The sequence below is a fragment of the Raphanus sativus genome, chromosome 6, assembly GCF_000801105.2.
Source record: "Raphanus sativus cultivar WK10039 chromosome 6, ASM80110v3, whole genome shotgun sequence".
NCBI classification, from domain to species: domain Eukaryota; kingdom Viridiplantae; phylum Streptophyta; class Magnoliopsida; order Brassicales; family Brassicaceae; genus Raphanus; species Raphanus sativus.
In genome coordinates this window covers 46107827-46131773 of record NC_079516.1, presented here as the reverse complement: position 1 = coordinate 46131773, position 23947 = coordinate 46107827, and the positions used below count along the sequence as shown (strand labels likewise).

Here is a 23947-nt window from a genome sequence, read left to right as displayed (position 1 = left end):
TCAAATTTTCAAATTTACGGGTCTATTAAGTGTTTGCCTGCAGTAATAATTTTAAAATTTATATTATATTTAAATAACTGTAATTTATATTGTAGATTTTATTAATTTCATACCAATATTTTAATATAAATTTGATTAAGTTAAACATAAAATTTAGTTTTTTAGATTATACTTATTAATTTATTTATGTAAAATTATAATTCTAGATACATTTTAAAATAAATTTTGTTAAGTTATACACACAATTCAAATCAAAATAGGAAAAATAATAAATATTTTACATAAATAGTTTCGAAATTGATTAATTTATATAATTACCATTTCATGTATAAGGGATCAACTCTTATATCAATCACCAATTTATAGCTGATTTAAATTAAGATTTTATAGATGCCAAAATGTGTTTCCTATTGTATTGTCAATCACCTTTAAATATGAGATTGATATTACTCAAAACTTATTACTTGCGCATATTACTCAAACATTTACAAAATGCATTTAATAATTCGACATCTGGTGGAACTTTTAATTTGCATAGAAACTAGGTACCATTGCATGTATAAATAGGAGATACAAACTATCATATTGACTTCACAATTGTTTTCTTCTCAAAACCACTAAACCACTACATAAGTTTCCACCCCCTATTATATCATAGAGTTTTTGAAGATATTATGTTTTTCTCTATTTTAATTTTTTTTTATATTATGTTATGCTATTGGAGGGTTTTATACATTTACTTATTTTGTTTTGTTTTATAAATTCATATTTTATTTTATATTAGATGTTGTTTATTCTTGTGGTTCTTTTTGATTTTTTTCCACCGCCTATATGACAAATAAATTAATACATTAACAACTTTTAAAAACATGTATAATTTGTTAGTTAACCACAAATTTTCGTCCGACTTTAATTTTATAATTTTTTCTAAATTTTTGTATGCTCTGGAATTTTATAATATCTATAATTTCAAACTTATAGTTTTTAAAAAATTTCTCACTCCGCGCATGGCGCGGGTTATCACCTAGTAAACTGAGTATAGGATGTGATATTTATGTGCATAGAATGACGGTTTTTTTCTTGCAAGTGAAAATGTGATATACGTATACTTAACAACGTCACGGAAAGAGTAGGTTGGAAGATGTTGTTCTATATAGGATGTGCAGTACACAATATTTTATTCTAACTTGCAAAAAAGTTAACTTGTGAAATACAGCTTCACCTGAAGAAAAAGTAGAAAAAGTTCTACCAAAATAAAGTAGAAATAGGTTTGTCTCAAGATTCGAAGGGGGGAAAGAAGAAGAAACACCGAGGAGGAGAAACCATTATTTATTCTAAATTTATTAATCATATTGAAGAAAATATAAATATTATCATTTAAAACATATTATAGTATTTAGAATCTTTTTGAAATACGTAGTATTTCATGTATGATTTTTGTATACTATAGTTTCAATATAAAAATACATCATTTATCACATTTTATAATAAAGTATATAAAATGTGTTATTTTATATATAAAACTAGAACTTAACTTTCATCTTAATTTTTGTTTTATAGATTTTCTAAAAATATATATGTCGGTTTGAAACTTTTTAAACTATATAGAATTAAATATTTTATCAAGAATAATTAATCATAATTTATAAAATAAACTTTCTTAAATTTAGATGATAAAAATTAGATAAATACATATATTTTTGTTTGATAAAAATAAATATTAAAATAACTAATATTTATAATATTTTAGTATAGTGGAACGAGTTACATTGGATATTCTCACAATAATAAATCTTTACGAGTTATTTCATCAATCATGAAATATATTTATTAAATACGATATGGTTTTTAAAAAAAATTAGCAATGCGAATTTTCAGTCATTTACACGTAATCCTGATTATCTTCCTCATTTTAGCGTCGAACTGTTAGAATAAATCATGAATTTTCATAACACTACGAAAACATGAAGTAAAACAAGTTTGAACAAGGAACAAAGATCAAAGGTAGTGTTTCATTGATCTTTTAGAGCAGAACTTGAAACATATTGGTTTAGTAACCCTAGTTTAATCCTCATGTCTCTATAGTTAAATTAATAAATAATCGATTCCATATTCTAGGGTTTAGAGATCTTTTTAGAGATTTTTGTAGCCGAAATCTATGGTAGAACATTCCATATCCTAAAATATGGAAAGTTTTCTCTTTAATAGAAGTTTCCAGTTTATCTAGAGATAAGAAAAAAAATTGACTTGTAAATCAAAGGTTGTCTAAGCAAGAAAAAACGTTGGCGTCATACTCTAAGCGGAAAGAAAGACTTCATAGATTAGTTATCCAAACAATTATGGATCTTAAATAATTTACAAAGACCAGAGTTATGAGATAATAATCAAAGTAACCAATTCATTAGTAGCGGTTCAACAAATCAACCATATGAAAATATAATGTCTTTTTCTTTTTGCAGCATATTGCCATGCACTATCATTTTTTCAACAAAATATCAAGTTTTATCGTGAATCACATGCATGCTGCATGAGGGGGTAAATTCGAAATCAAACAGTTCCTAATCTTCTTCAGATTAGCGTTATACTATAATAAGATTTGAGTCTACCCCACCCGTTAGATCATTGACTCACCTTAATTAATGTGAAAGGACAATGCCGTCCAAGACCGAGCTCACAAACCCATGTTGTAGATTTATCTTATTAACCAACATGTGCCTCGGTTTCTTGATTCCGATCAACTGGTCGGATAGTCAGATATTTTCTTCAACCTTTGCTATGCGGCGATATGTCAATGGTAGGTGATATAGTATTTTCTTGTTCGCTGGGGTTTCTTCAGAAGATATATTTTAATCTGATTTAAATCAATTCTCTTATAGAAAAAGTAAGATAAAAAAATATACAAGCGAGTTGTATCAACGGTCGACTCAAGCTAAAGAAACACTTAAAGCTTTCAAGTAACTGTACTCAATCGAATATGTAATCCGCATGGGACGGTTGTTTTAATTTGGTTTTAGAGATAAGAACGTAAATTCTTATTAGTATAAATTTTTTTTGCCAAACTCTTATTAGTAGAGTTTGATTTTACTGGGCGTTAACACTACACGTTGGGATACTTGTTCATATGAATTTATGCTTAGTATTTGAGATATTTAATATTTGATTTTTTTTTTGCCAAATTCTTACTAGCAGAGTTTGAATTTAATTTATGCTTATACTTTCACAAAAAAGGAGCAGTGCGGTAATTTGGGTGGCCTAAGCATTGTTTTTTCTTTTGTCGTTATAAACTATAACTTATGAAAATGCAAGGCCATTTATAAAAAAAACTTCTGAAAATGCTTTTAAACCACAAAATTAAAAATAATAAAATTGTACTAGACTCACCGAAACAAAATACAAAGTCATTTGGAAAAGAATATAGATTTTTGTAAGTCCATGCTGATGGTTTTTGGAGCACTGGTGGTGAGATTCTTTTCAAATAGTTTTCTATTATCATGACTTTATTTTTATTTTAGTTTTCAAAGTTTTTGGAATATTTTCGTTTTTCCAGCTTTCGTAATCGAAGATAAATTTTCTTTACTCCAATCTTCGTTGTAATGGTTATTGCAGACTGTTTGACGACTGCAATAGCAAATTTCTTGGAGGAGCCTCTTCCACAACAGATCTAACCAAGAAATCTATTTATATCTGGAAACTTTTATCATATAGACTATGAATGTGACTGTAACTCGTTATGATGTAGTAAATCACTTCGTTTGTTAAAATGTGCAGAATAAGATAATTATCATATCAACGTACATATTAGCAAAATCCAACTTAGATTTGGTATAGATTTCATCATATTTTTAATGGTTTAGATGTGTTTCTTAAAGCTTCTTTTAACTTTCTTGATGCGACATATCATATCAAATTCTCTCATATTGTCTTTGATAAATTATACTGAATAAAAGAAGTTTTAGATGGGAAAAATACAAAGTTATTAATGAATTATCAAAAGTAGGAAAATTTTAAAGATAAAGTTATGAGAATCAAGTTTAATATTAATAAGAAAGCATTTAAAATGTGGCCTTCAAATGTAATTTAAATCTGTGGCATAAACTATCTCCAATAGTTTTTTATTTTTCATTTTTTGCTTCATTTTGAGACAAATTTTGCTCTTATGGTGCTTCATTTGTTGTTTCAAATGAAGCAATAAACAATGTCGCTTCAAATTTGAAGCTTTTTAAGATGAATTTTTTAAATTAGTCTTTAACTTTTACTTGTTCTTATATATTAATTAATATAACTCAACTAATTTATAATATTTATTTAATTAATTTATGATTCTAAATATTTTTAAAACATATATTAAATGATAGATAACATTATATAATTAATATAAAAGTGAAATGCATGATTGTTAACACCAAACTAAACATAAAATACTTAATACAACATAAAATGACACTTAATAATCTGGTAAATCAATTCATGGTCCATTAAGATTATTAAAATACCGCCAAATGAAGTTAATGTTTGAGGAGGTTGTTAAGGTTGTTGAGGTTGTTGTTCATATTGGATGTATGTGCGAACTTTAAGATCTTCTATAGAATATACATCACAAAATAAAATTTTGTTTTCTTCTTTAAATCTTTTCAAAGCATAATTTATACTTTGAATTTCCAAATATTATTGTCTTTGTGCGCTTGTCGTCTTTAACTGTTCCATTAGTTGTTTCTTCGAAGGTGCTACTAACAAGTGATGTTTGATCATTTTGTATTTTAAGTTTGGATTTGTTTATTCTCATTGGTCTTTTAGATGAAGATCTACTAATACTATCATCTTGATGTATTTTAAGTCTCTGTGCACCATTAAAAGTCAATCATTCATTGGGTTGGACGTATGCTTTTTCGATTTAGAAATTTTTATTTATTTTCTAGATAAATATGTATTCGTATAAGAAAAAAGAAGTCGGGTTTTGAGGCTGCTATAAATATGGATCTAATTATTGATAAAGTCGAAAGAAATCGGGTTTTGCCTCAACACATTTTTTTCTTAAGGGTTATAAGATTAATTATTCACATAATAATAAAAAACCATAAACAGGTATTTGCCTCAATACATTTTGATTTTTTGATTTTTTAAAGTTGATTCGTGTTTGTTCATAACAACTATCTTCTTCAGTATCTAAATTCAAAGAAATTAAAACAAACGTAAATATTCTTGTATAGTAGAATCAGTCAATCAGAGTTAAAATTTTCAAACTCGTGAATTTGTATCCCCGAAATCACATGAGTTTGATACTTTTCGAGCAGATATCTCACCGTTATATGATAATGTTAAATTATAACAATTGTGTTAGATTATTGTTAAAACAAAATAGTCGATTAAAATAAATAGATATGAAAAAGTATAAGATCTTATTAATATTAATGATAAAGTAGAGATAAAATATACTCAGAATATTCTTTTGACACGAAATCAATAAATCAAACCATTGAAGAATATATTTGTTTATTTTTTATTCATTTTGAAGAAACTGATTTTTAGAAGATAAAATGAAGCTAATTTTATACCTCATATGCTTTAAGTAGAGGGACAGCTCTTCAAAGGAGACACTCTCAGAACTTCATAGACGTTTTGGTGAAATCTGAATGATGCCATATTACATAAAAGAAATGGAAAATATTCAACTAATGATATATACATTCAAATATTGTATTAGTAGAAAGGGTTTGCGACTTTGAAATGGTGTTTATAGACTCTACTCTTTAAATTTAATTTGATTTTGGTAGCATTTCAGGTATCTATTCTATTAAAATAGAACTCACAGCCTTGTGATTTTTAAGTTGGATCTCCTTAAGTTTCTTTAAAATATATTTTAGTAAGACTAATAATATATAAAATCTTTAAACTACATTAATCATAATATCTTTTGATATTTTCATTTAAAATATGAATATATATATATATATATCTATTATTTAAAAAAATTCGAAAAATCTGTTAAAAAGATTTAAAAAGATCTTCATTTTCAAAAATTAAATGTAAATATTTTCACTAATTTTGTAATTAATTTTGAATATTTTTATACATTAATATATTCAGTTATCGTTTATAAAATAAATAAAAATATTCTATCATATTTTATCTATTATATAATCAACGAAAATCATACTAAAAATTATTATGTTGATATAAATATTTTAACAATAACTTAATTTAAAAAAAAATATGTAAATATTTTCACTAATTTTGTAATTATCAATGAATTATTATTATGCATTAATATATATTCAATTATTGTTTATTAAATCAAAAATAAAAATCATATCCTACTTTATCTATTTGATAATCATAATCATAAGATAAATATATAATAAATATGCGACGGTTTTAAATAACTGATTAATTACAAGCTGTAAACTATAAATTATTGTATTTGAAATTCTAAGAGCCCCTTAATTTTCAGTTTTGGTATTATATATTGATATTATTGAGTGTTTATGTAACATTACAGTTACATTTCTTTTGGCTTTTGAATAATCTAAAATATATGGAAATCTAAAATTTAAAAATTAAAAGAAAGTCTAGAATAATCTCAACTAAAAATAAAAACCAGTTTTGTGGATGTATATCTACATACATAAGGTAAAAAAAATCTCATCCAAATGTTTTTCAAAATAATTTTAGATAGTTTTCTATGTGCTTCTCTTCTTTTTTTTTTCCTTTTGCTATATATCTTCTTTTTCTTGTCATGAATATTTTTTCTTGTTATTCTATGGTGATATTTCTTTTTTTCTAGTAAGTGTTTTTATTCCTTATTTTTTTTTCTGTTTACAAGCCATTTCATATATATTTTCCTTAAATATATTGGAAAGACCTCTATTTTTAGATTTGTCTTAAGTCCCTATATACCTAAGCACGGCACTGGTTCGCGGTGTAACGTTTTCTTTGTCCTACACAGCTATAGTGAATGGTTAGGATGATAAAGGAGAAGAAACAAGTGACGAAAAGAAATGGTTGTCTATATCTGCTTGAGATATTTGTTTATATTCATTAGTGAAGCTCATAATTTTGGAAGCCTATGTGGAAAAGATAAAATGTTGTGCAGTTTATGTAAAACTACTGAAGGATAACGTTCAATTAGAAAAAGGGGATAATAACAAACTCAACAACATAATTTTGTAAAATATTTAAGGATAAACTCTACAAAAGTTTATAATTATCTTTAGTAAATAAACAACAATGTTCTTTAACAACTTTTTAAAAAATTAAAATATCATCAAAACTCTTTATAAATTCAGTAAACTATTTAGTTTAAAAATCATCGGTACTTTTTTGAATTACATCTCTTACTTTCGAATACCTTGTTTTAAAAATTAAATATTTGAAATAATCCAGGTAATTTTGAAGTCAAAAGTTTATGAAGTTCAAAATCTCATAATAATAGAAAATTTTAAACCGTAAGAAAATTATTTTCAGAAAAATTACCAAACCTTGTGTCAGTACCAGAGATAAGAGCATGCTCTCATATTCTCGGAAGATCTCTCTTTCTTGTTTAAAGTTTGTTTAAGGATTAAAACTGATCGTTAATAATCTAGTTATATTGTTTTGTTCCGGCTATTGTTTGATTTTCCAAATCCTTTTCTGTGGAAAAAAATAATGAATATATATAATTTTGAGAAATTTTTAAAAATTGTTTATTAGTTTTATTTTCATGAAAATAGTTTCTAAAACACAAAATGACCAAAAAAGTTGTATTGAAAGGTAACTATATCTTAATTCATAGAGTTAAATAATCTTAGATTTTGGATTTACAGCTAAAGAATGAAATTTTATTTGTGATTTTTTAAAAAAATATTAAAACTGTAAATAAAAATGTTAAAATAGTTTCAAAAAATGTTTTCGAATTTATAAAGAAAAAATTGAAAATAAAATTAAAAGTGATTTAAAGTTCAAATGAAAACATATAATTCAAAATTAAAAGTGATATATATATATATATATATATAAAACAAGAGGTAGAATGCTATTTTGCCTTTTTAGTGAAATCTATTTTAGTCATTTATCTCCTTAAAGTTAAAAATGTTATTTAGGAGAATTGCTCTTATAATTTTTCTAAATAATTATGTTAAATTCCGTTGAAAGTTTTGATGTGTATCTTAGCCTAGGTCCAGAAATGCCTAACGCTAGTTATATGTATCCTTACTTAAAATGGACGGTAGTGTCACGCAAACGAATAAAAAAGTACTTAGAGCCAGAAGCCAGGTCACAAACCAAAAGCATTGACCCGAAAGCAGTGCGTACCGGATATAGTTGTAACTAAAACGAATATAAGGACCGGAAACCTGTTAAACCGGTGCACCACTGCCAAAAAAGGACCAACAGCAATATATAACGTTATACACATTACCTAGTTACAATTTATTTAATTATAAATATTGGTCTTCCTCTTAAAATGTGTCTGAAATGTTCCCTCACACGTCTTCTCCCTCCTCTCCTTCTCTCTCCATCTTCTCCGTTTAACAGTCTCTCGCCGGCGGTAACTTTTTTCCAGCGATGAAACTTCTCTTCCTCATTGTTCACCGTGTTTTCTAAACAAGTCCATATCCCATGTCGCTAGAGCTTTAGAGCATTTTTAACAACTTTTGAAAAAACAGACTTTACAGTGTTTCTTGTCGATCTTTTAAAACCTTTTGAGAACTTTTTCACACAAGAGACACAAGATGTTGGATCTTAACCTCGACGCTGACTCTCCCGAGTCGACTCAGTACGGTGACTCATACGCAGATCGGAAAACATCAGACGGCTCCGGGAACAGGTCAGAGACGTCGACATCGTCGGTCATCAATGCGGAGGCAGATGAAGATTCTTGCTCGACTCGTGATTTTTACTCTGAGTTTCGATATTTTAAAAGTCGGAAGCAGCGGCGACGGCGGAGGAGGAGGAGGAGGAGGAGGAGGAGATGAAAGCACCGCCGTGACTAAAGAGTTTTTCCCGGTGGCTGGAGACTGCGGGCATCTACGGGGGTCGAGTTCAAGAAGCTGGATAGATCTCTCTTTCGATGGCTCGAGCCAAGGAGAAACAAACTTAGTGGCTCCGGCGCCGGCGCCGGCTCCGGTGAAAAAGAGTCGGAGAGGACCGAGGTCAAGGAGTTCGCAGTACAGAGGAGTTACCTTCTACAGAAGAACTGGTCGATGGGAGTCACATATATGGTAAAAAGACTTGTTATTCATTTAAATTTCACTAATTGAACTTTTTGCTTTAGTTTCTGAAATTGATTTCAAAATATAAAAACAAAAAAAAAACTTTTATTTATACTTTGTGAAAATTTATTAAAAATCAAAAACTCTGTTTTGGTTTTTATTATTTGCAGGGATTGTGGGAAACAAGTCTATTTAGGTAAAGATTTATAATAATTTCATTATGCTTGCAAAAAGCTAGTTCTTGTCTTCTTGATTTCATTTTTAACAATCTTCTTGATTTTTCACCAATAGGTGGTTTTGACACTGCTCATGCCGCAGCTAGGTAAAGTTTTAGATCATTCTTCAGGATCTTTTTTTGTGTTTGGATTATGACTATATAGATGAGTGATCTTGTTTCTTTGTTATATATATGTATAGAGCTTATGATCGAGCTGCTATCAAATTTAGAGGAGTAGATGCTGATATCAACTTCACTCTCGGCGATTACGAGGAAGATATGAAACAGGTTCAAAACTTGAGCAAGGAAGAGTTTGTGCACATACTTCGTCGACAGAGCACAGGTTTCTCAAGGGGAAGCTCCAAGTATCGAGGAGTTACATTACACAAATGTGGGAGATGGGAAGCTAGGATGGGTCAGTTTCTTGGTAAAAAGTGAGCCTTTCTCTTTGAACTGAGCACTTACTTAGAAGTAATGACTAGGAATGGTGTCTTTAGTAATTGGAAACCAAAAAGTGGTGAGATTGTTCAAATGTGTTGGGGATTTTTAAGATGGTTGAATTGCAGGTATGTTTACCTTGGGCTGTTCGACAGCGAAGTAGAAGCTGCAAGGTCATATTAAACAATGATCATGAAAATCTTTACTTGTTTTGCCAGAAAAACAAAACCTTAATTTCTTTCTTGAAGTTTTGTCCCCTCTTTTAAGAAGAACTTCACTATAGTTTTATCTCTTTCTGAACACACTATGTTCTTGAAAACAGGGCTTATGATAAGGCTGCGATAAGCTCTAATGGTAGGGAAGCAGTAACCAACTTCGAGCTTAGTTCATACCAGAATGAGATTAACTCTGAGACCAATAACCAAGGTAACGTTCATAATCTAGTCTATGTATACTTTCATCGTCAGTCTATAAACACATAGCTTCCTGATTGTTGTTTTATTTATTTATGAAGGTGGTCATGACAACAAGCTTGATCTCAGCTTAGGAATGTCACTTTCTCCCGGGAATGCGTCAAAGCAAAACGGAAGGCTCTTTCATTACCCTTCTAACACTTATGAAACTCAGCGTGGAGTTAGTTTAACGGTAATTTCTCAACACCAATATCTGGAAAATGGTTTAAAAAAAAGTTTCTTATTGTCTTACAACGCTTGCAGATAGGTAATGAGTTCATGGGAAAGCCGGTTAATGCACCTCTTCCTTATGGTTCCTACTGGAACGGTTATAACAATCCTGTCGAGGTAAAAAAAAAAAACCTATAATCTGAAGTGTAACAACAAGACAAAAACTATGTAAAAAAAAAAACATACAATGAGTCATTGTTTGTTTGTTATGTTTTGGTATTTAGGGAAGAGCAACAGAGAAGAGAAGTGAAGCTGAAGGAGGAGGGATGATGAGTAACTGGGGATGGCAAGGACCTGGCCAAACCAGCGCCATGAGACCGCAACCACCAGGAACACAACCACAGTTGTTCTCAGTTGCAGCAGCATCATCAGGATTCTCTAATTTCCGGCAGCAATCTCCCAATGACAGTGCCTCCTCTCTTGGTTACTTTTATCCACAACCTTAACTTACGGAGGAGGCTTTAAAACAATGTGTGTAATGGCATTTGGATTCAATATAAAATGGGGGTATGCTTTTCCTTATCGTCGATGTGAAAAATGTTTTATGTGTAAAGAAAAGACTCTTGGAAACTGGAAGGCAAAAATTTTGTGAATAACATGAAAAGGAAATATTATCGTTGGTATATTTACACATCTAAACTATATAATATATATTATTAACAATACAAATTATATAATTAACAAATTATACAAATTAGATCTAATTTTTTTTTTTAAATACAATTCCAGCTTAACTAATTTGAACTATTTAAAAGCTATAGTATTAGTAAAAATTATATCAGATCGGATAAATTAAATCGAATCAGTTTTCTATCTGAAATAGATCAGCTTACTAATATTGAAACCTTCGATCCCGTATATCCAATCTACATTTTTGACAAATGAAATAATCCATACATCCAATCCACATTTTCTAAAGATAGAATATGGTTATGATATTAATTACATAACAGATATTATCACACAAACTATATAGTTTTGTTCAGTTAAAAAACTATCTACCAATTGTAACTAGAGACATTAATTTAGTGTAAATGTGTAACCATGATGTTTATTATTGGTGAAACAGATTTTTCCAATACAATATATTGAGAGTTGGATTTCTGTCGATATGTGACTTGATGATTTGATATATTAAAAAGCAATAATTGAAAAGAACAACAGTAAAGAGAGAGATAGTGATAGGATGTGACAACTTTGGCTGCCTCTTCGGAACCCCAAAGGATTCGTGTAGAAAACATTAGCTTTCTATTTGTATACATATATCGGATATGACCAAATAAATACTTATATTCTGAAATCACGTGTCAAATATAGTAACTTAACTACAAACGATAGAGTTGTGCATATGGTAGTACTAGTACCTAACCATATACTATATAGTACAACCACAAAAAATCTATCATATTATAAACTGGTTTAACTTTTGGAACAAAGTGGAATGGACCGAATGATATACCGTCTAAATTTACCACATGTAGGAACACCCTAGCCTAGAAAACTTAAAAAAAAAACATCATATATTTGTATTTTCTATTTAGTCATCAAATGTTTAGAGATTTTTTGTGTGTTTTGTTTGTTATGCCTATTGTCAAAGCTAAAAGGCAAAATAAGAGATTCTCGATCTCTTGTTCTGTCAAATCAAATCTCAAAGTCTATCTACCGTTGGGGTAATGTAATGATATTCAGTAGAGATGTGATGTCTTAGAAAAACTTAAATTATTATCCACATTACTCCAAAAATGGTCCTTTCCTACGACTCGTATCGTATGCCTTTATCAGTAATCTTAACTCACATGTTTCTTTGAACGAATTATTATCATTCTTTTCAAATAAAGTAGGATTATCACACTATCTTTAGCCGACAATCCTTTGAACACACTTTCTTGCGGTGTATTTAATCACGAGATTCACCGCAACACTAAAACGACTAACTTGAGCTGACTGACTAAGTTAGGATTTAAATTATCACGATCTATAGTTTAGTTTTGTTATAAATCATGTGTCTGAATCAAAATCTAACTAATTTCCCAGAAATAGAGAAAAAACAATACTCCCTCTGTTTCATAATAAGTGTCATTTTAAGCTCATTTTCTTTTTACACAAAGAGTGTCACTTTACAATTCTAATGCAAATTATACTAATTTTCAGCTGAAAATTAATTACAAACTGCATTGATTTTATAAATAATTTTATTTATCTCGAATACTATTGGTCAAAGAGGTACAATTAATTACAACTTACATATATTTCAACAACTTTCTTAATCTGTGTGAAAAATGTCAAAACGACACTTATTAAGAAACGGAGGGAGCAACGACCATTGATCTTTCTAGATTTGCTAATAAAATTTAAGACACTTCACCTTTTGTCTGAACAAACAACATCAACTTAGTTTCAGTACAGGTTTATATTTTGCTTAAAATTAACCTTACCACCAAACTATTAGTGCCTGGTAAATATATATAGTTTAGTTAGTTTAGGTGAATTATTATGTAATGCTAAATAAATTTGTCTATTATTACTCGAAACCCATCACAAATTTTGATGGCTCCGGGAACCGGTCAGAGACGTCGACGTCGTCGGTCATCAATGCGGAGGCAGATGAAGATTCTTGCTCGACTCGTGATTTTACTCTAAGTTTCGATATTTTAAAAGTCGGAAGCAGCGGCGACGACGGCGGAGGAGGAGGTGGAGGAGATGAAAGCACCGCCGTGACTAAAGAGTTTTTCCCGGTGGCTGGAGACTGCGGGCATCTACGGGGGTCGAGTTCCAGAAGCTGGATAGATCTCTCTTTCGATGGATCGAGCCAAGGAGAAACAAACTTAGTGGCTCCGGCGCCGGCGCCGGCTCCGGTGAAAAAGAGTCGGAGAGGACCGAGGTCAAGGAGTTCGCAGTACAGAGGAGTTACCTTCTACAGAAGAACTGGTCGATGGGAGTCACATATATGGTAAAAAGACTTGTTATTCATTTAAATTTCACTAATTGAACTTTTTGCTTTAGTTTCTGAAATTGATTTCAAAATATAAAAACAAAAAAAAAACTTTTATTTATACTTTGTGAAAATTTATTAAAAATCAAAAACTCTGTTTTGGTTTTTATTATTTGCAGGGATTGTGGGAAACAAGTCTATTTAGGTAAAGATTTATAATAATTTCATTATGCTTGCAAAAAGCTAGTTCTTGTCTTCTTGATTTCATTTTTAACAATCTTCTTGATTTTTCACCAATAGGTGGTTTTGACACTGCTCATGCCGCAGCTAGGTAAAGTTTTAGATCATTCTTCAGGATCTTTTTTTGTGTTTGGATTATGACTATATAGATGAGTGATCTTGTTTCTTTGTTATATATATGTATAGAGCTTATGATCGAGCTGCTATCAAATTTAGAGGAGTAGATGCTGATATCAACTTCACTCTCGGCGATTACGAGGAAGATATGAAACAGGTTCAAAACTTGAGCAAGGAAGAGTTTGTGCACATACTTCGTCGACAGAGCACAGGTTTCTCAAGGGGAAGCTCCAAGTATCGAGGAGTTACATTACACAAATGTGGGAGATGGGAAGCTAGGATGGGTCAGTTTCTTGGTAAAAAGTGAGCCTTTCTCTTTGAACTGAGCACTTACTTAGAAGTAATGACTAGGAATGGTGTCTTTAGTAATTGGAAACCAAAAAGTGGTGAGATTGTTCAAATGTGTTGGGGATTTTTAAGATGGTTGAATTGCAGGTATGTTTACCTTGGGCTGTTCGACAGCGAAGTAGAAGCTGCAAGGTCATATTAAACAATGATCATGAAAATCTTTACTTGTTTTGCCAGAAAAACAAAACCTTAATTTCTTTCTTGAAGTTTTGTCCCCTCTTTTAAGAAGAACTTCACTATAGTTTTATCTCTTTCTGAACACACTATGTTCTTGAAAACAGGGCTTATGATAAGGCTGCGATAAGCTCTAATGGTAGGGAAGCAGTAACCAACTTCGAGCTTAGTTCATACCAGAATGAGATTAACTCTGAGACCAATAACCAAGGTAACGTTCATAATCTAGTCTATGTATACTTTCATCGTCAGTCTATAAACACATAGCTTCCTGATTGTTGTTTTATTTATTTATGAAGGTGGTCATGACAACAAGCTTGATCTCAGCTTAGGAATGTCACTTTCTCCCGGGAATGCGTCAAAGCAAAACGGAAGGCTCTTTCATTACCCTTCTAACACTTATGAAACTCAGCGTGGAGTTAGTTTAACGGTAATTTCTCAACACCAATATCTGGAAAATGGTTTAAAAAAAAGTTTCTTATTGTCTTACAACGCTTGCAGATAGGTAATGAGTTCATGGGAAAGCCGGTTAATGCACCTCTTCCTTATGGTTCCTACTGGAACGGTTATAACAATCCTGTCGAGGTAAAAAAAAAAAACCTATAATCTGAAGTGTAACAACAAGACAAAAACTATGTAAAAAAAAAAACATACAATGAGTCATTGTTTGTTTGTTATGTTTTGGTATTTAGGGAAGAGCAACAGAGAAGAGAAGTGAAGCTGAAGGAGGAGGGATGATGAGTAACTGGGGATGGCAAGGACCTGGCCAAACCAGCGCCATGAGACCGCAACCACCAGGAACACAACCACAGTTGTTCTCAGTTGCAGCAGCATCATCAGGATTCTCTAATTTCCGGCAGCAATCTCCCAATGACAGTGCCTCCTCTCTTGGTTACTTTTATCCACAACCTTAACTTACGGAGGAGGCTTTAAAACAATGTGTGTAATGGCATTTGGATTCAATATAAAATGGGGGTATGCTTTTCCTTATCGTCGATGTGAAAAATGTTTTATGTGTAAAGAAAAGACTCTTGGAAACTGGAAGGCAAAAATTTTGTGAATAACATGAAAAGGAAATATTATCGTTGGTATATTTACACATCTAAACTATATAATATATATTATTAACAATACAAATTATATAATTAACAAATTATACAAATTAGATCTAATTTTTTTTTTTAAATACAATTCCAGCTTAACTAATTTGAACTATTTAAAAGCTATAGTATTAGTAAAAATTATATCAGATCGGATAAATTAAATCGAATCAGTTTTCTATCTGAAATAGATCAGCTTACTAATATTGAAACCTTCGATCCCGTATATCCAATCTACATTTTTGACAAATGAAATAATCCATACATCCAATCCACATTTTCTAAAGATAGAATATGGTTATGATATTAATTACATAACAGATATTATCACACAAACTATATAGTTTTGTTCAGTTAAAAAACTATCTACCAATTGTAACTAGAGACATTAATTTAGTGTAAATGTGTAACCATGATGTTTATTATTGGTGAAACAGATTTTTCCAATACAATATATTGAGAGTTGGATTTCTGTCGATATGTGACTTGATGATTTGATATATTAAAAAGCAATAATTGAAAAGAACAACAGTAAAGAGAGAGATAGTGATAGGATGTGACAACTTTGGCTGCCTCTTCGGAACCCCAAAGGATTCGTGTAGAAAACATTAGCTTTCTATTTGTATACATATATCGGATATGACCAAATAAATACTTATATTCTGAAATCACGTGTCAAATATAGTAACTTAACTACAAACGATAGAGTTGTGCATATGGTAGTACTAGTACCTAACCATATACTATATAGTACAACCACAAAAAATCTATCATATTATAAACTGGTTTAACTTTTGGAACAAAGTGGAATGGACCGAATGATATACCGTCTAAATTTACCACATGTAGGAACACCCTAGCCTAGAAAACTTAAAAAAAAAACATCATATATTTGTATTTTCTATTTAGTCATCAAATGTTTAGAGATTTTTTGTGTGTTTTGTTTGTTATGCCTATTGTCAAAGCTAAAAGGCAAAATAAGAGATTCTCGATCTCTTGTTCTGTCAAATCAAATCTCAAAGTCTATCTACCGTTGGGGTAATGTAATGATATTCAGTAGAGATGTGATGTCTTAGAAAAACTTAAATTATTATCCACATTACTCCAAAAATGGTCCTTTCCTACGACTCGTATCGTATGCCTTTATCAGTAATCTTAACTCACATGTTTCTTTGAACGAATTATTATCATTCTTTTCAAATAAAGTAGGATTATCACACTATCTTTAGCCGACAATCCTTTGAACACACTTTCTTGCGGTGTATTTAATCACGAGATTCACCGCAACACTAAAACGACTAACTTGAGCTGACTGACTAAGTTAGGATTTAAATTATCACGATCTATAGTTTAGTTTTGTTATAAATCATGTGTCTGAATCAAAATCTAACTAATTTCCCAGAAATAGAGAAAAAACAATACTCCCTCTGTTTCATAATAAGTGTCATTTTAAGCTCATTTTCTTTTTACACAAAGAGTGTCACTTTACAATTCTAATGCAAATTATACTAATTTTCAGCTGAAAATTAATTACAAACTGCATTGATTTTATAAATAATTTTATTTATCTCGAATACTATTGGTCAAAGAGGTACAATTAATTACAACTTACATATATTTCAACAACTTTCTTAATCTGTGTGAAAAATGTCAAAACGACACTTATTAAGAAACGGAGGGAGCAACGACCATTGATCTTTCTAGATTTGCTAATAAAATTTAAGACACTTCACCTTTTGTCTGAACAAACAACATCAACTTAGTTTCAGTACAGGTTTATATTTTGCTTAAAATTAACCTTACCACCAAACTATTAGTGCCTGGTAAATATATATAGTTTAGTTAGTTTAGGTGAATTATTATGTAATGCTAAATAAATTTGTCTATTATTACTCGAAACCCATCACAAATTTTGAGAAGTAGATGGCATGAATTATGGACGAACATGACAAAAATATGACCCAAATTCTTTGGACGTTTTCTATGATTAAGCCAAAACTGGAGCCATGTACTAAAAGATATGGTTTTGTTTCTGTCGAATTAAATACGATAAGTAAATGCTATTTCTCTGACCGTGTACCAAACACATTAAATTATTTTTATAATTTTCTCGCAATTTGCGTATGGTATATTGTGGTACTCAGCTGTAAGAAGGCAACGAAGGCATAAAAGCAAATAAATACCAATGATGACCTACCTTGTCGGAGAATCCAAAATATAAACTATTGTATTTTTTAGTGGTACAAAATGATACAACGTGAGACCATTGACAAACATTACGGGTCCATTCCATAAAACGATATGTAACATTATTTTATAACCGAATCAAAGAGGTGTCTCCTCAAAACTTTATAATATCTTCTGCATTTAGGATTTAGTTGGTGTCAAAGAATACTTTAAACATCTCACGACCTCTTTGGGTAGTAGAGACAACACATCTCCATTACTGAGTGATTAATAATTACTACCTAGTCATATGTTTTGCCATCACCCTTTTTTAGTAGAACTCATGTTATATAGTCAACTAGTGGTTTTAAAAATACAAGTTGAAATTAGGTGTTAGTTGCTAGATTTATGGTCTAGTTATGTCAACTAATGGTTAAATAATACAAGTTGAAATTATATGGTTTTAAATCGAAAGCTAAGATTTTGTTAAAAAGCCAAATCAACTGAAGATGAAAGACAAAATCTTTATGTAATATCATAACAGAAAATCATATTTGACATATTCCAAAACCAAATGAGATTTTAATAAAGAAAAGTATAATAAACCTCCTAAAGATTTTTTACAACCACCTCTCTTTTGGCTCAGTTTCAAAGCAACCAGAAGCTAAGATTCAAAGGTCGAGGCGATCTAAGCGCTGGCAAATGGTGCTAAATCCTGAAAGTCCCATTGTAACCACTCATACGATTAGTTGACCCAATAAATCTCTCATTCTGGAACCTGTTTTGACTTTGAATCTCGTTACTCAACCCATCCCAGTGGCTATTAGGCAATGCCACATTTCTAGATTGATCCATAAACCTTGATGCCATCCCCAAAGAATCAGTGAGTCTACAGTTTTGATGTGAAGACAAGGGGCTCTGCATTCCCAGATGATGTTGTTGAAGCTTTGTCTCGTTTGAAAACATGTTTGTGTTTCCTTGAAAGTTTGATCTGTAATCTAGGCTTGGATTCTCAATGCCTTGGCCAACAGCCAAAATCGCAGGATCCAGAAACTCAACATCCCTGACACCACCATTGTTTTCAATTGGAAGTGACTGATGATATGGGGTGGTGTTGTACACTGGTGATTCAGAATAACGATGGTTCCCTACACAGAATGATAACAAAATTTTCACTTTTCTATAACAGAAAAAAAGCCCGGAGCAATAAAGAAGGGATCTTCAACATAAATATAAACTTACCTGAAAAGCCATTCAATGTCTGCTGTTCTCTCCCATTCGATGAGAAGCCTGGAGGAGGAGGTCGGCTTGTGACTGAAAATCCAGGTGGCGCTGTAACCGGCGATCTTGCAACAGCTACAAGACAAAAAAAAAGCAAAGGAGATTAAGTTTTTTACACGAATGGTCGGTCAATAACACGCACATATGCTTTTAGAACATATCCAAGCGATATCACAGAAGCATAATATCGTCATAACAAAGAAAAGCATCAGCCAAATAGTAGAGATACAGCTATTTTTATACATATAGCTAGAAGACTAGAAGCTTGAGGTAAAAGGATAAGAAATCACACTCACAAGGAGGTTTATAGGACGAGGGCAAAGTGGAGGTCTGCGGGACATGATCCATTCCTTTGAGATAACTAGATGAAAAACCATTATACATTCCAAGCGTATTCAAATCACGACTCTGCCGTTCTGAAGAATTTTGGTAGAAGTCACTGCCATGGGGTCTCTGGTTAAAAATATTAGACGATCTAAAAGCTTGATCATTTGATTCATCTTGCCTTGCAAAAGAAAACCGGGACTGGTTATTCTTAACTTCACAGTAACTAGCTACGTTATGAGACCTGGCCTCTACGTCACCTGCTCCTAGTTGCTTCGACATGTTATGAGGTGATGTCAAGTATTCATCAAGATCTAACGACAGTATACTTGCAATTCTGTCATCTATTTCATTCCTAGAGCTTCCCTGTGAGTCAACGCCACAGTTTCCGTTTCCTATGTCAGGTAACAACATAGAATGATTACGACTGCCATTTAAACGACCGGGCTCGCTCTGTGGCATCTCGTTATATCCATGTGAGATGGAAGCTATATTGCTTCCTCTGCTGTCAGCCAAGGAGGACCCAAACATACTCCTAGCTTCATCATGCTCAGCCATATACTGGGATGACGAAGGCTGCATAGTACGTAGGAAACTAGCTTTATTGGCCGCAATGGGCTGGCAGCTAAATACTTCGGGATCCTTGAGTCTTTCTCTAATGAATGATGATATATCATCCTCGGCTTGAAGATGCCGATTTGTTACCAACGGAGACATTAAAGCAGTACCCACATTAACTTCTTCTCTTGAGACGACATCATTTGCCTTAGTTATACCAGTCTTCTGCAATTGCTGAACTTCTCTAGTTTTATTGACACAATGCTGTAGAGAAGAGTCTAGGGATACCACTGTATGTGACGACTTTAAGGAAACGTGATCAACATGTGAACTGTCAGATCTTGTTAGCCCCCCATAGCCATCCACAACACTATCTGAATCCACTGATACCGCGTCGCTGCATACACTCTGTACCCCTCCATTAATATTTTCGTCACCATTGGACAGCATGGATCTACAAGACTGAGAAGTAGGCTCTGGAAAATTCGTGCAATCTGATGGCACACTAATAGCTCTAGTGTTATCCACATTTGCAGGAACTAATGGTTTATCATTGGTCTGTGTCCTATTAACAGAGGAAAGCTCTGGAAAATCCGTCTGACTATCCAATAGATCTTTCGGTTTCAAGGCATTCCCATATGAAATACGACTATCCTCTATTCCTGGCTTCTTTAATAGATCACTATGAGATGCAGAAACTAATGCCTTACCATTACTGGTCTGGGTCCTATTAACCAGGGAAAGCTCTGGAAACTCAGTCTTACTATCCAATAGCTCTTGCGATTTCAAGCCATTCCCATATGAAGTATGAATATCCTCTAACGCTGGCTTCACTGATACATCACTATGAGATGCAGAAACCTGCACTGAATTTGTTGCAACCGCAGATGGAACTGTGACAGCTTTAACTCTAAAGGGTTCCCCCGAACATGGTATATTCGGTACGGAAGACTTGCTTGAAGCATGCATTCCCCTGAAAAAAACAGTTACAAGTTACGGACAAAGTAGGTACACAACTAAAAAAGGAATTATAAACACAAGAGAGTGTACCACAAGGCTCCAGCAGGTAGACTAACAGATCGACCGTTGCTACTATTTGGGGGAGAAGTTTTAACAACACTCTGTGCATTCTGCAAAGGCAAAAAAAAGCCGAAGAAAGAAGAAGCCAAAAGCATAATAAATCATATACATAAACGCAACGTGATTCATGAATATGCTGACAGCAGAAAGAATATCAAAGAGGCTCCAAGAAGGGCTGGCGACTTACATTCAAAACACATTTTGGAATTTGTCTTGCGATAGACACATTACCAACATAATCATCCACTGGTGGAGGTAACATACTCCCTGAACCCCGAGGAGAATTGGGCACCGCACCAGTAATTTCTTCAATAATCCTCCTTTTAAAATAACAAGAGAATCAGATTGAAACAACATATATGCCAGAGCAAGGAACTGATTAAATCCCTGCCAGCTTCAAGAAGGGATGAAAGCTAAGATAAAGCCAGATATAGAAAAGATTCACGTCTGGGTCTAATAAGTTTAACTAAAATATACTTTACTAAGAGAGATTACTATCAGTATCAAAGAAAATTAAGAAATTAACCACAATCTATGGAGCTTAACTGAAACAATCGTTTTAGTTACTTTACCTCATGTGCACTGATATTGTCTCATCTTTCGTGAAACTATCCTCTTGGGAACCAATCTCATGCAAATAAAGGCATTCCACATTGTTACAAGGCTGTAGAAGAAGAAAAAAGAAAGACGAAAATCAATTAGGCTTGTAAGCTCGTTCACAAAGAGAACTGAGCGAAAAAACAAATATTTGCTCACCATGTTTCTGATCCACGCATGACAGTACTTCATGGTCCCAAAACATGCCCTAATGACATCCAGAAACATTAAGAAATCGAAACATAACCTACACTAACTACTCTTAAAAAGAAAAGGAAACATCACATACTTCAAAGATCTACCATCGAAAACAAATAGATGTACGGATCGGATACAACGAATTGCTTCCTCCTCTTTGGAGTAAGTAATATATCTGTGAAACATCGATTGAGAAAAGAAGAAATGAAATGTTAGAGTTCAATGAAGATTGTTAGAAGTAAACATGTCTAATCGACCTCAAAAAGAAGCGGGTTCTGCTCAACTTTAAGGAATCACAAATAGTATTTCATCACAACTAGATACTATGGATATTGTGTAAGGAAATAAGGATACATACACACTGCAAGAATTGTTTGGAAACTGTTGGATCTCCCCAGTTTGCGTTCGAGCCAATGCTACCTTTACGACTTTCCCATACTGACCAAAGTATTCTCTACTCTGAAAAAGCTGCATAACATAATAAATCACATGTTAATGAGAGTTCTTTCCAAGGAGATTAGTATAGATGATGGAATTACATCTTCATCTGCCAGATCAAGAGGCAGGCTCATAACGTAAACCAAGTTTCTTTGGATGACCCTCACACCAGTAAGGTCTTTCTTTCCCTCTGAAGGTTTAGGCTTCACCTTCTGTGATTTTTTCCGGTCATTGTTAAGTTCAGCAACCAAACTGGTGAATTATCAGAAAAAAACAAGGATAAGTTTATACAACCATAAGAGGAACAAGAATTTTTTTTTCTTTTGGTTTCAGCTTAAGATGTACCTTTCACAGGTAGCCGTAGTCCCAACAGCTTTTTCCTTATCGTAAGGGGTACGACATGCAGGACAGCGACCCTCTGTCTTATCTTTCTCGGCCATCCCTACAATCCTATGCCAACACCAAACACATATCTGCACCAAGGACATATATTTACAGTAAATGAAACAAACCATAAATGAACATGTGACAAGATAAAAGACTGGGTCATGTAAGTCTTAGAACATAAAAATTTAAGAAAGGGCGTGCATTTTCAAAACTACAGATCATGTTCCTTTTACAGCAGAACATTGTTCCACATAAGGCTTATGCGAATGCATATATACACATACAAAACTAACAGAAAGTCAGATTTTTTTTAAATGACTCTTAGGTTTCTCAAACTCAATAAAAAAATTCATACAGTCTATGGTGCAATGTGATTTCAAATCAGTAACAAGAACCCAAACAAACAAAGAGGAATGTGGTAGTAATGTAGGATCGAACCTGATAGCCACATTTGCAAGGTTTGAAATGCTGATCAGTCAAGTCCATCTCCTCAGCACATAGAGGACAAGTCTTATCTCCTTTGTCATTCATCGTTACCTAACCATATAATAATATAATTAAAAAACCAGATAACATGCGTTTTTAGAGCAGAAACATATTCCAATAGTCTTTCAATAAGAAGTCTATAATAAACTAATGCAACTAGACAAGTCCTCCTAGTACCATAATGAGGAGGAATGAATGAAACGTCTCAAAACGTAAGCTATAAAGTATAATCCCCAAAGTAAAATAAAAAATAAAAAAATTAAGAAACGGAGAAACCTTTTCAACTCCCAAACCCTAATTTCAAAGAATCTACGAAATGCAAAAACCTTGACCACTCCAATTCTGTAGTTTTGAAGGAGAATAATAATCTCTAGATTCTATCACCAAACTCGCAAAAGGAGTAGGAAAATCTAGATTCTACGGCGAAAACAGTGAATTAATTGAGAAATCGTAGCCGCAGCCTCCGAATCAACGAAGATAAACCCTAATTAACGTGGCTTTTGAGACGAAATCGATGCATAGAATCGAGAGAGAGAGAGAGAGAGAGAGAGAGAGAGAGAGAGAGGGAGAGGATTCTAACGGTTTTGGAAGGAATAATGGATGAGATTTGCAGAGAAGGGAAGAGGACGAAGATATCGCGAAGAAGAGAGGAGGATGATAGTGGCTAAACCTTCTCCAATGGCTCTGCTTTGTTTTTTCTTTTCCAAAGGTAGAAATTGAATTGCCAATTAATACCTAATTTTATTTCTCAAGTTTTCAGTTTTTTTTCTTTCTTTCTTTTTGACGGCTATTTATTTTCCATGTTAAAATGGTGAGCAGTTTTTTTCTAGGTTTTTCCAATCCGGTTTAGTTTGTTATCGATGAACTTTATATTTTAATAAAATTCATTCGGTTCGGTTTAGTATGTTTTTTTTTTGGTTTAGTATGATTTTTGGGAAATTTGATTTAATAACCAAAAACATATATTTCACCAACTAACCATATCACCCTCTTTCTCA

General features: G+C 32.2%; 2 protein-coding genes and 1 pseudogene across 3 annotated transcripts; 2 read left to right on the top strand and 1 right to left on the bottom strand.

Annotated features, from left to right (window-relative positions):
* Positions 1–8426: 8426 nt before the first annotated feature.
* LOC130496358 (ethylene-responsive transcription factor RAP2-7-like) lies at positions 8427–11148 on the top strand (annotated as a pseudogene).
* A 1394-nt stretch (positions 11149–12542) lies between these two features.
* Positions 12543–15427, top strand: LOC108837500 (ethylene-responsive transcription factor RAP2-7). Of its 2 annotated transcripts, XM_056988377.1 has the most exons (9): positions 12543–13473; positions 13635–13660; positions 13756–13786; positions 13882–14115; positions 14248–14292; positions 14442–14545; positions 14634–14764; positions 14836–14919; positions 15027–15427. In XM_056988377.1, the coding sequence occupies exons 1-9, from the start codon at positions 13022–13024 to the stop codon at positions 15246–15248; spliced, it is 1329 nt and encodes a 442-aa protein (XP_056844357.1). In that variant the 5' UTR covers positions 12543–13021; the 3' UTR covers positions 15249–15427. The 2 variants fall into 2 exon arrangements, with proteins under 2 accessions (XP_056844357.1, XP_056844358.1); XM_056988378.1 differs by lacking the exon at positions 14248–14292 and having other exon boundaries at positions 12563–13473.
* Positions 15428–18081: 2654 nt separating this feature from the next.
* LOC108812855 (uncharacterized) lies at positions 18082–23688 on the bottom strand. Its single transcript, XM_056988420.1, has 13 exons — positions 23530–23688; positions 22902–23000; positions 22422–22549; positions 22178–22328; positions 21997–22106; positions 21730–21813; positions 21600–21648; positions 21416–21507; positions 21031–21163; positions 20814–20893; positions 19178–20736; positions 18843–18956; positions 18082–18748 (listed from the first exon to the last, which is right to left on the bottom strand). The coding sequence occupies exons 2-13, from the start codon at positions 22992–22994 to the stop codon at positions 18309–18311; spliced, it is 3033 nt and encodes a 1010-aa protein (XP_056844400.1). The 5' UTR covers positions 22995–23000; positions 23530–23688; the 3' UTR covers positions 18082–18308.
* Between the last annotated feature and the right edge of the window lie 259 nt (positions 23689–23947).

Coding starts and splice junctions, on each gene's coding strand:
- LOC108837500 (XM_056988377.1), top strand. CDS start 13,022: ATGCTAAATAAATTTGTCTATTATTACTCGAAACCCATCACAAATTTT. Junction 14,116..14,247: donor GGTCAGTTTCTTGGTAAAAA/GTGAGCCTTTCT, acceptor GTTGAATTGCAG/GTATGTTTACCTTGGGCTGT. Junction 14,920..15,026: donor GTTATAACAATCCTGTCGAG/GTAAAAAAAAAA, acceptor TTTGGTATTTAG/GGAAGAGCAACAGAGAAGAG.
- LOC108812855 (XM_056988420.1), bottom strand. CDS start 22,994: ATGAATGACAAAGGAGATAAGACTTGTCCTCTATGTGCTGAGGAGATG. Junction 22,107..22,177: donor TTGATCTGGCAGATGAAGAT/GTAATTCCATCA, acceptor TATGTTATGCAG/CTTTTTCAGAGTAGAGAATA. Junction 21,508..21,599: donor ATGCGTGGATCAGAAACATG/GTGAGCAAATAT, acceptor CTTCTTCTACAG/CCTTGTAACAATGTGGAATG.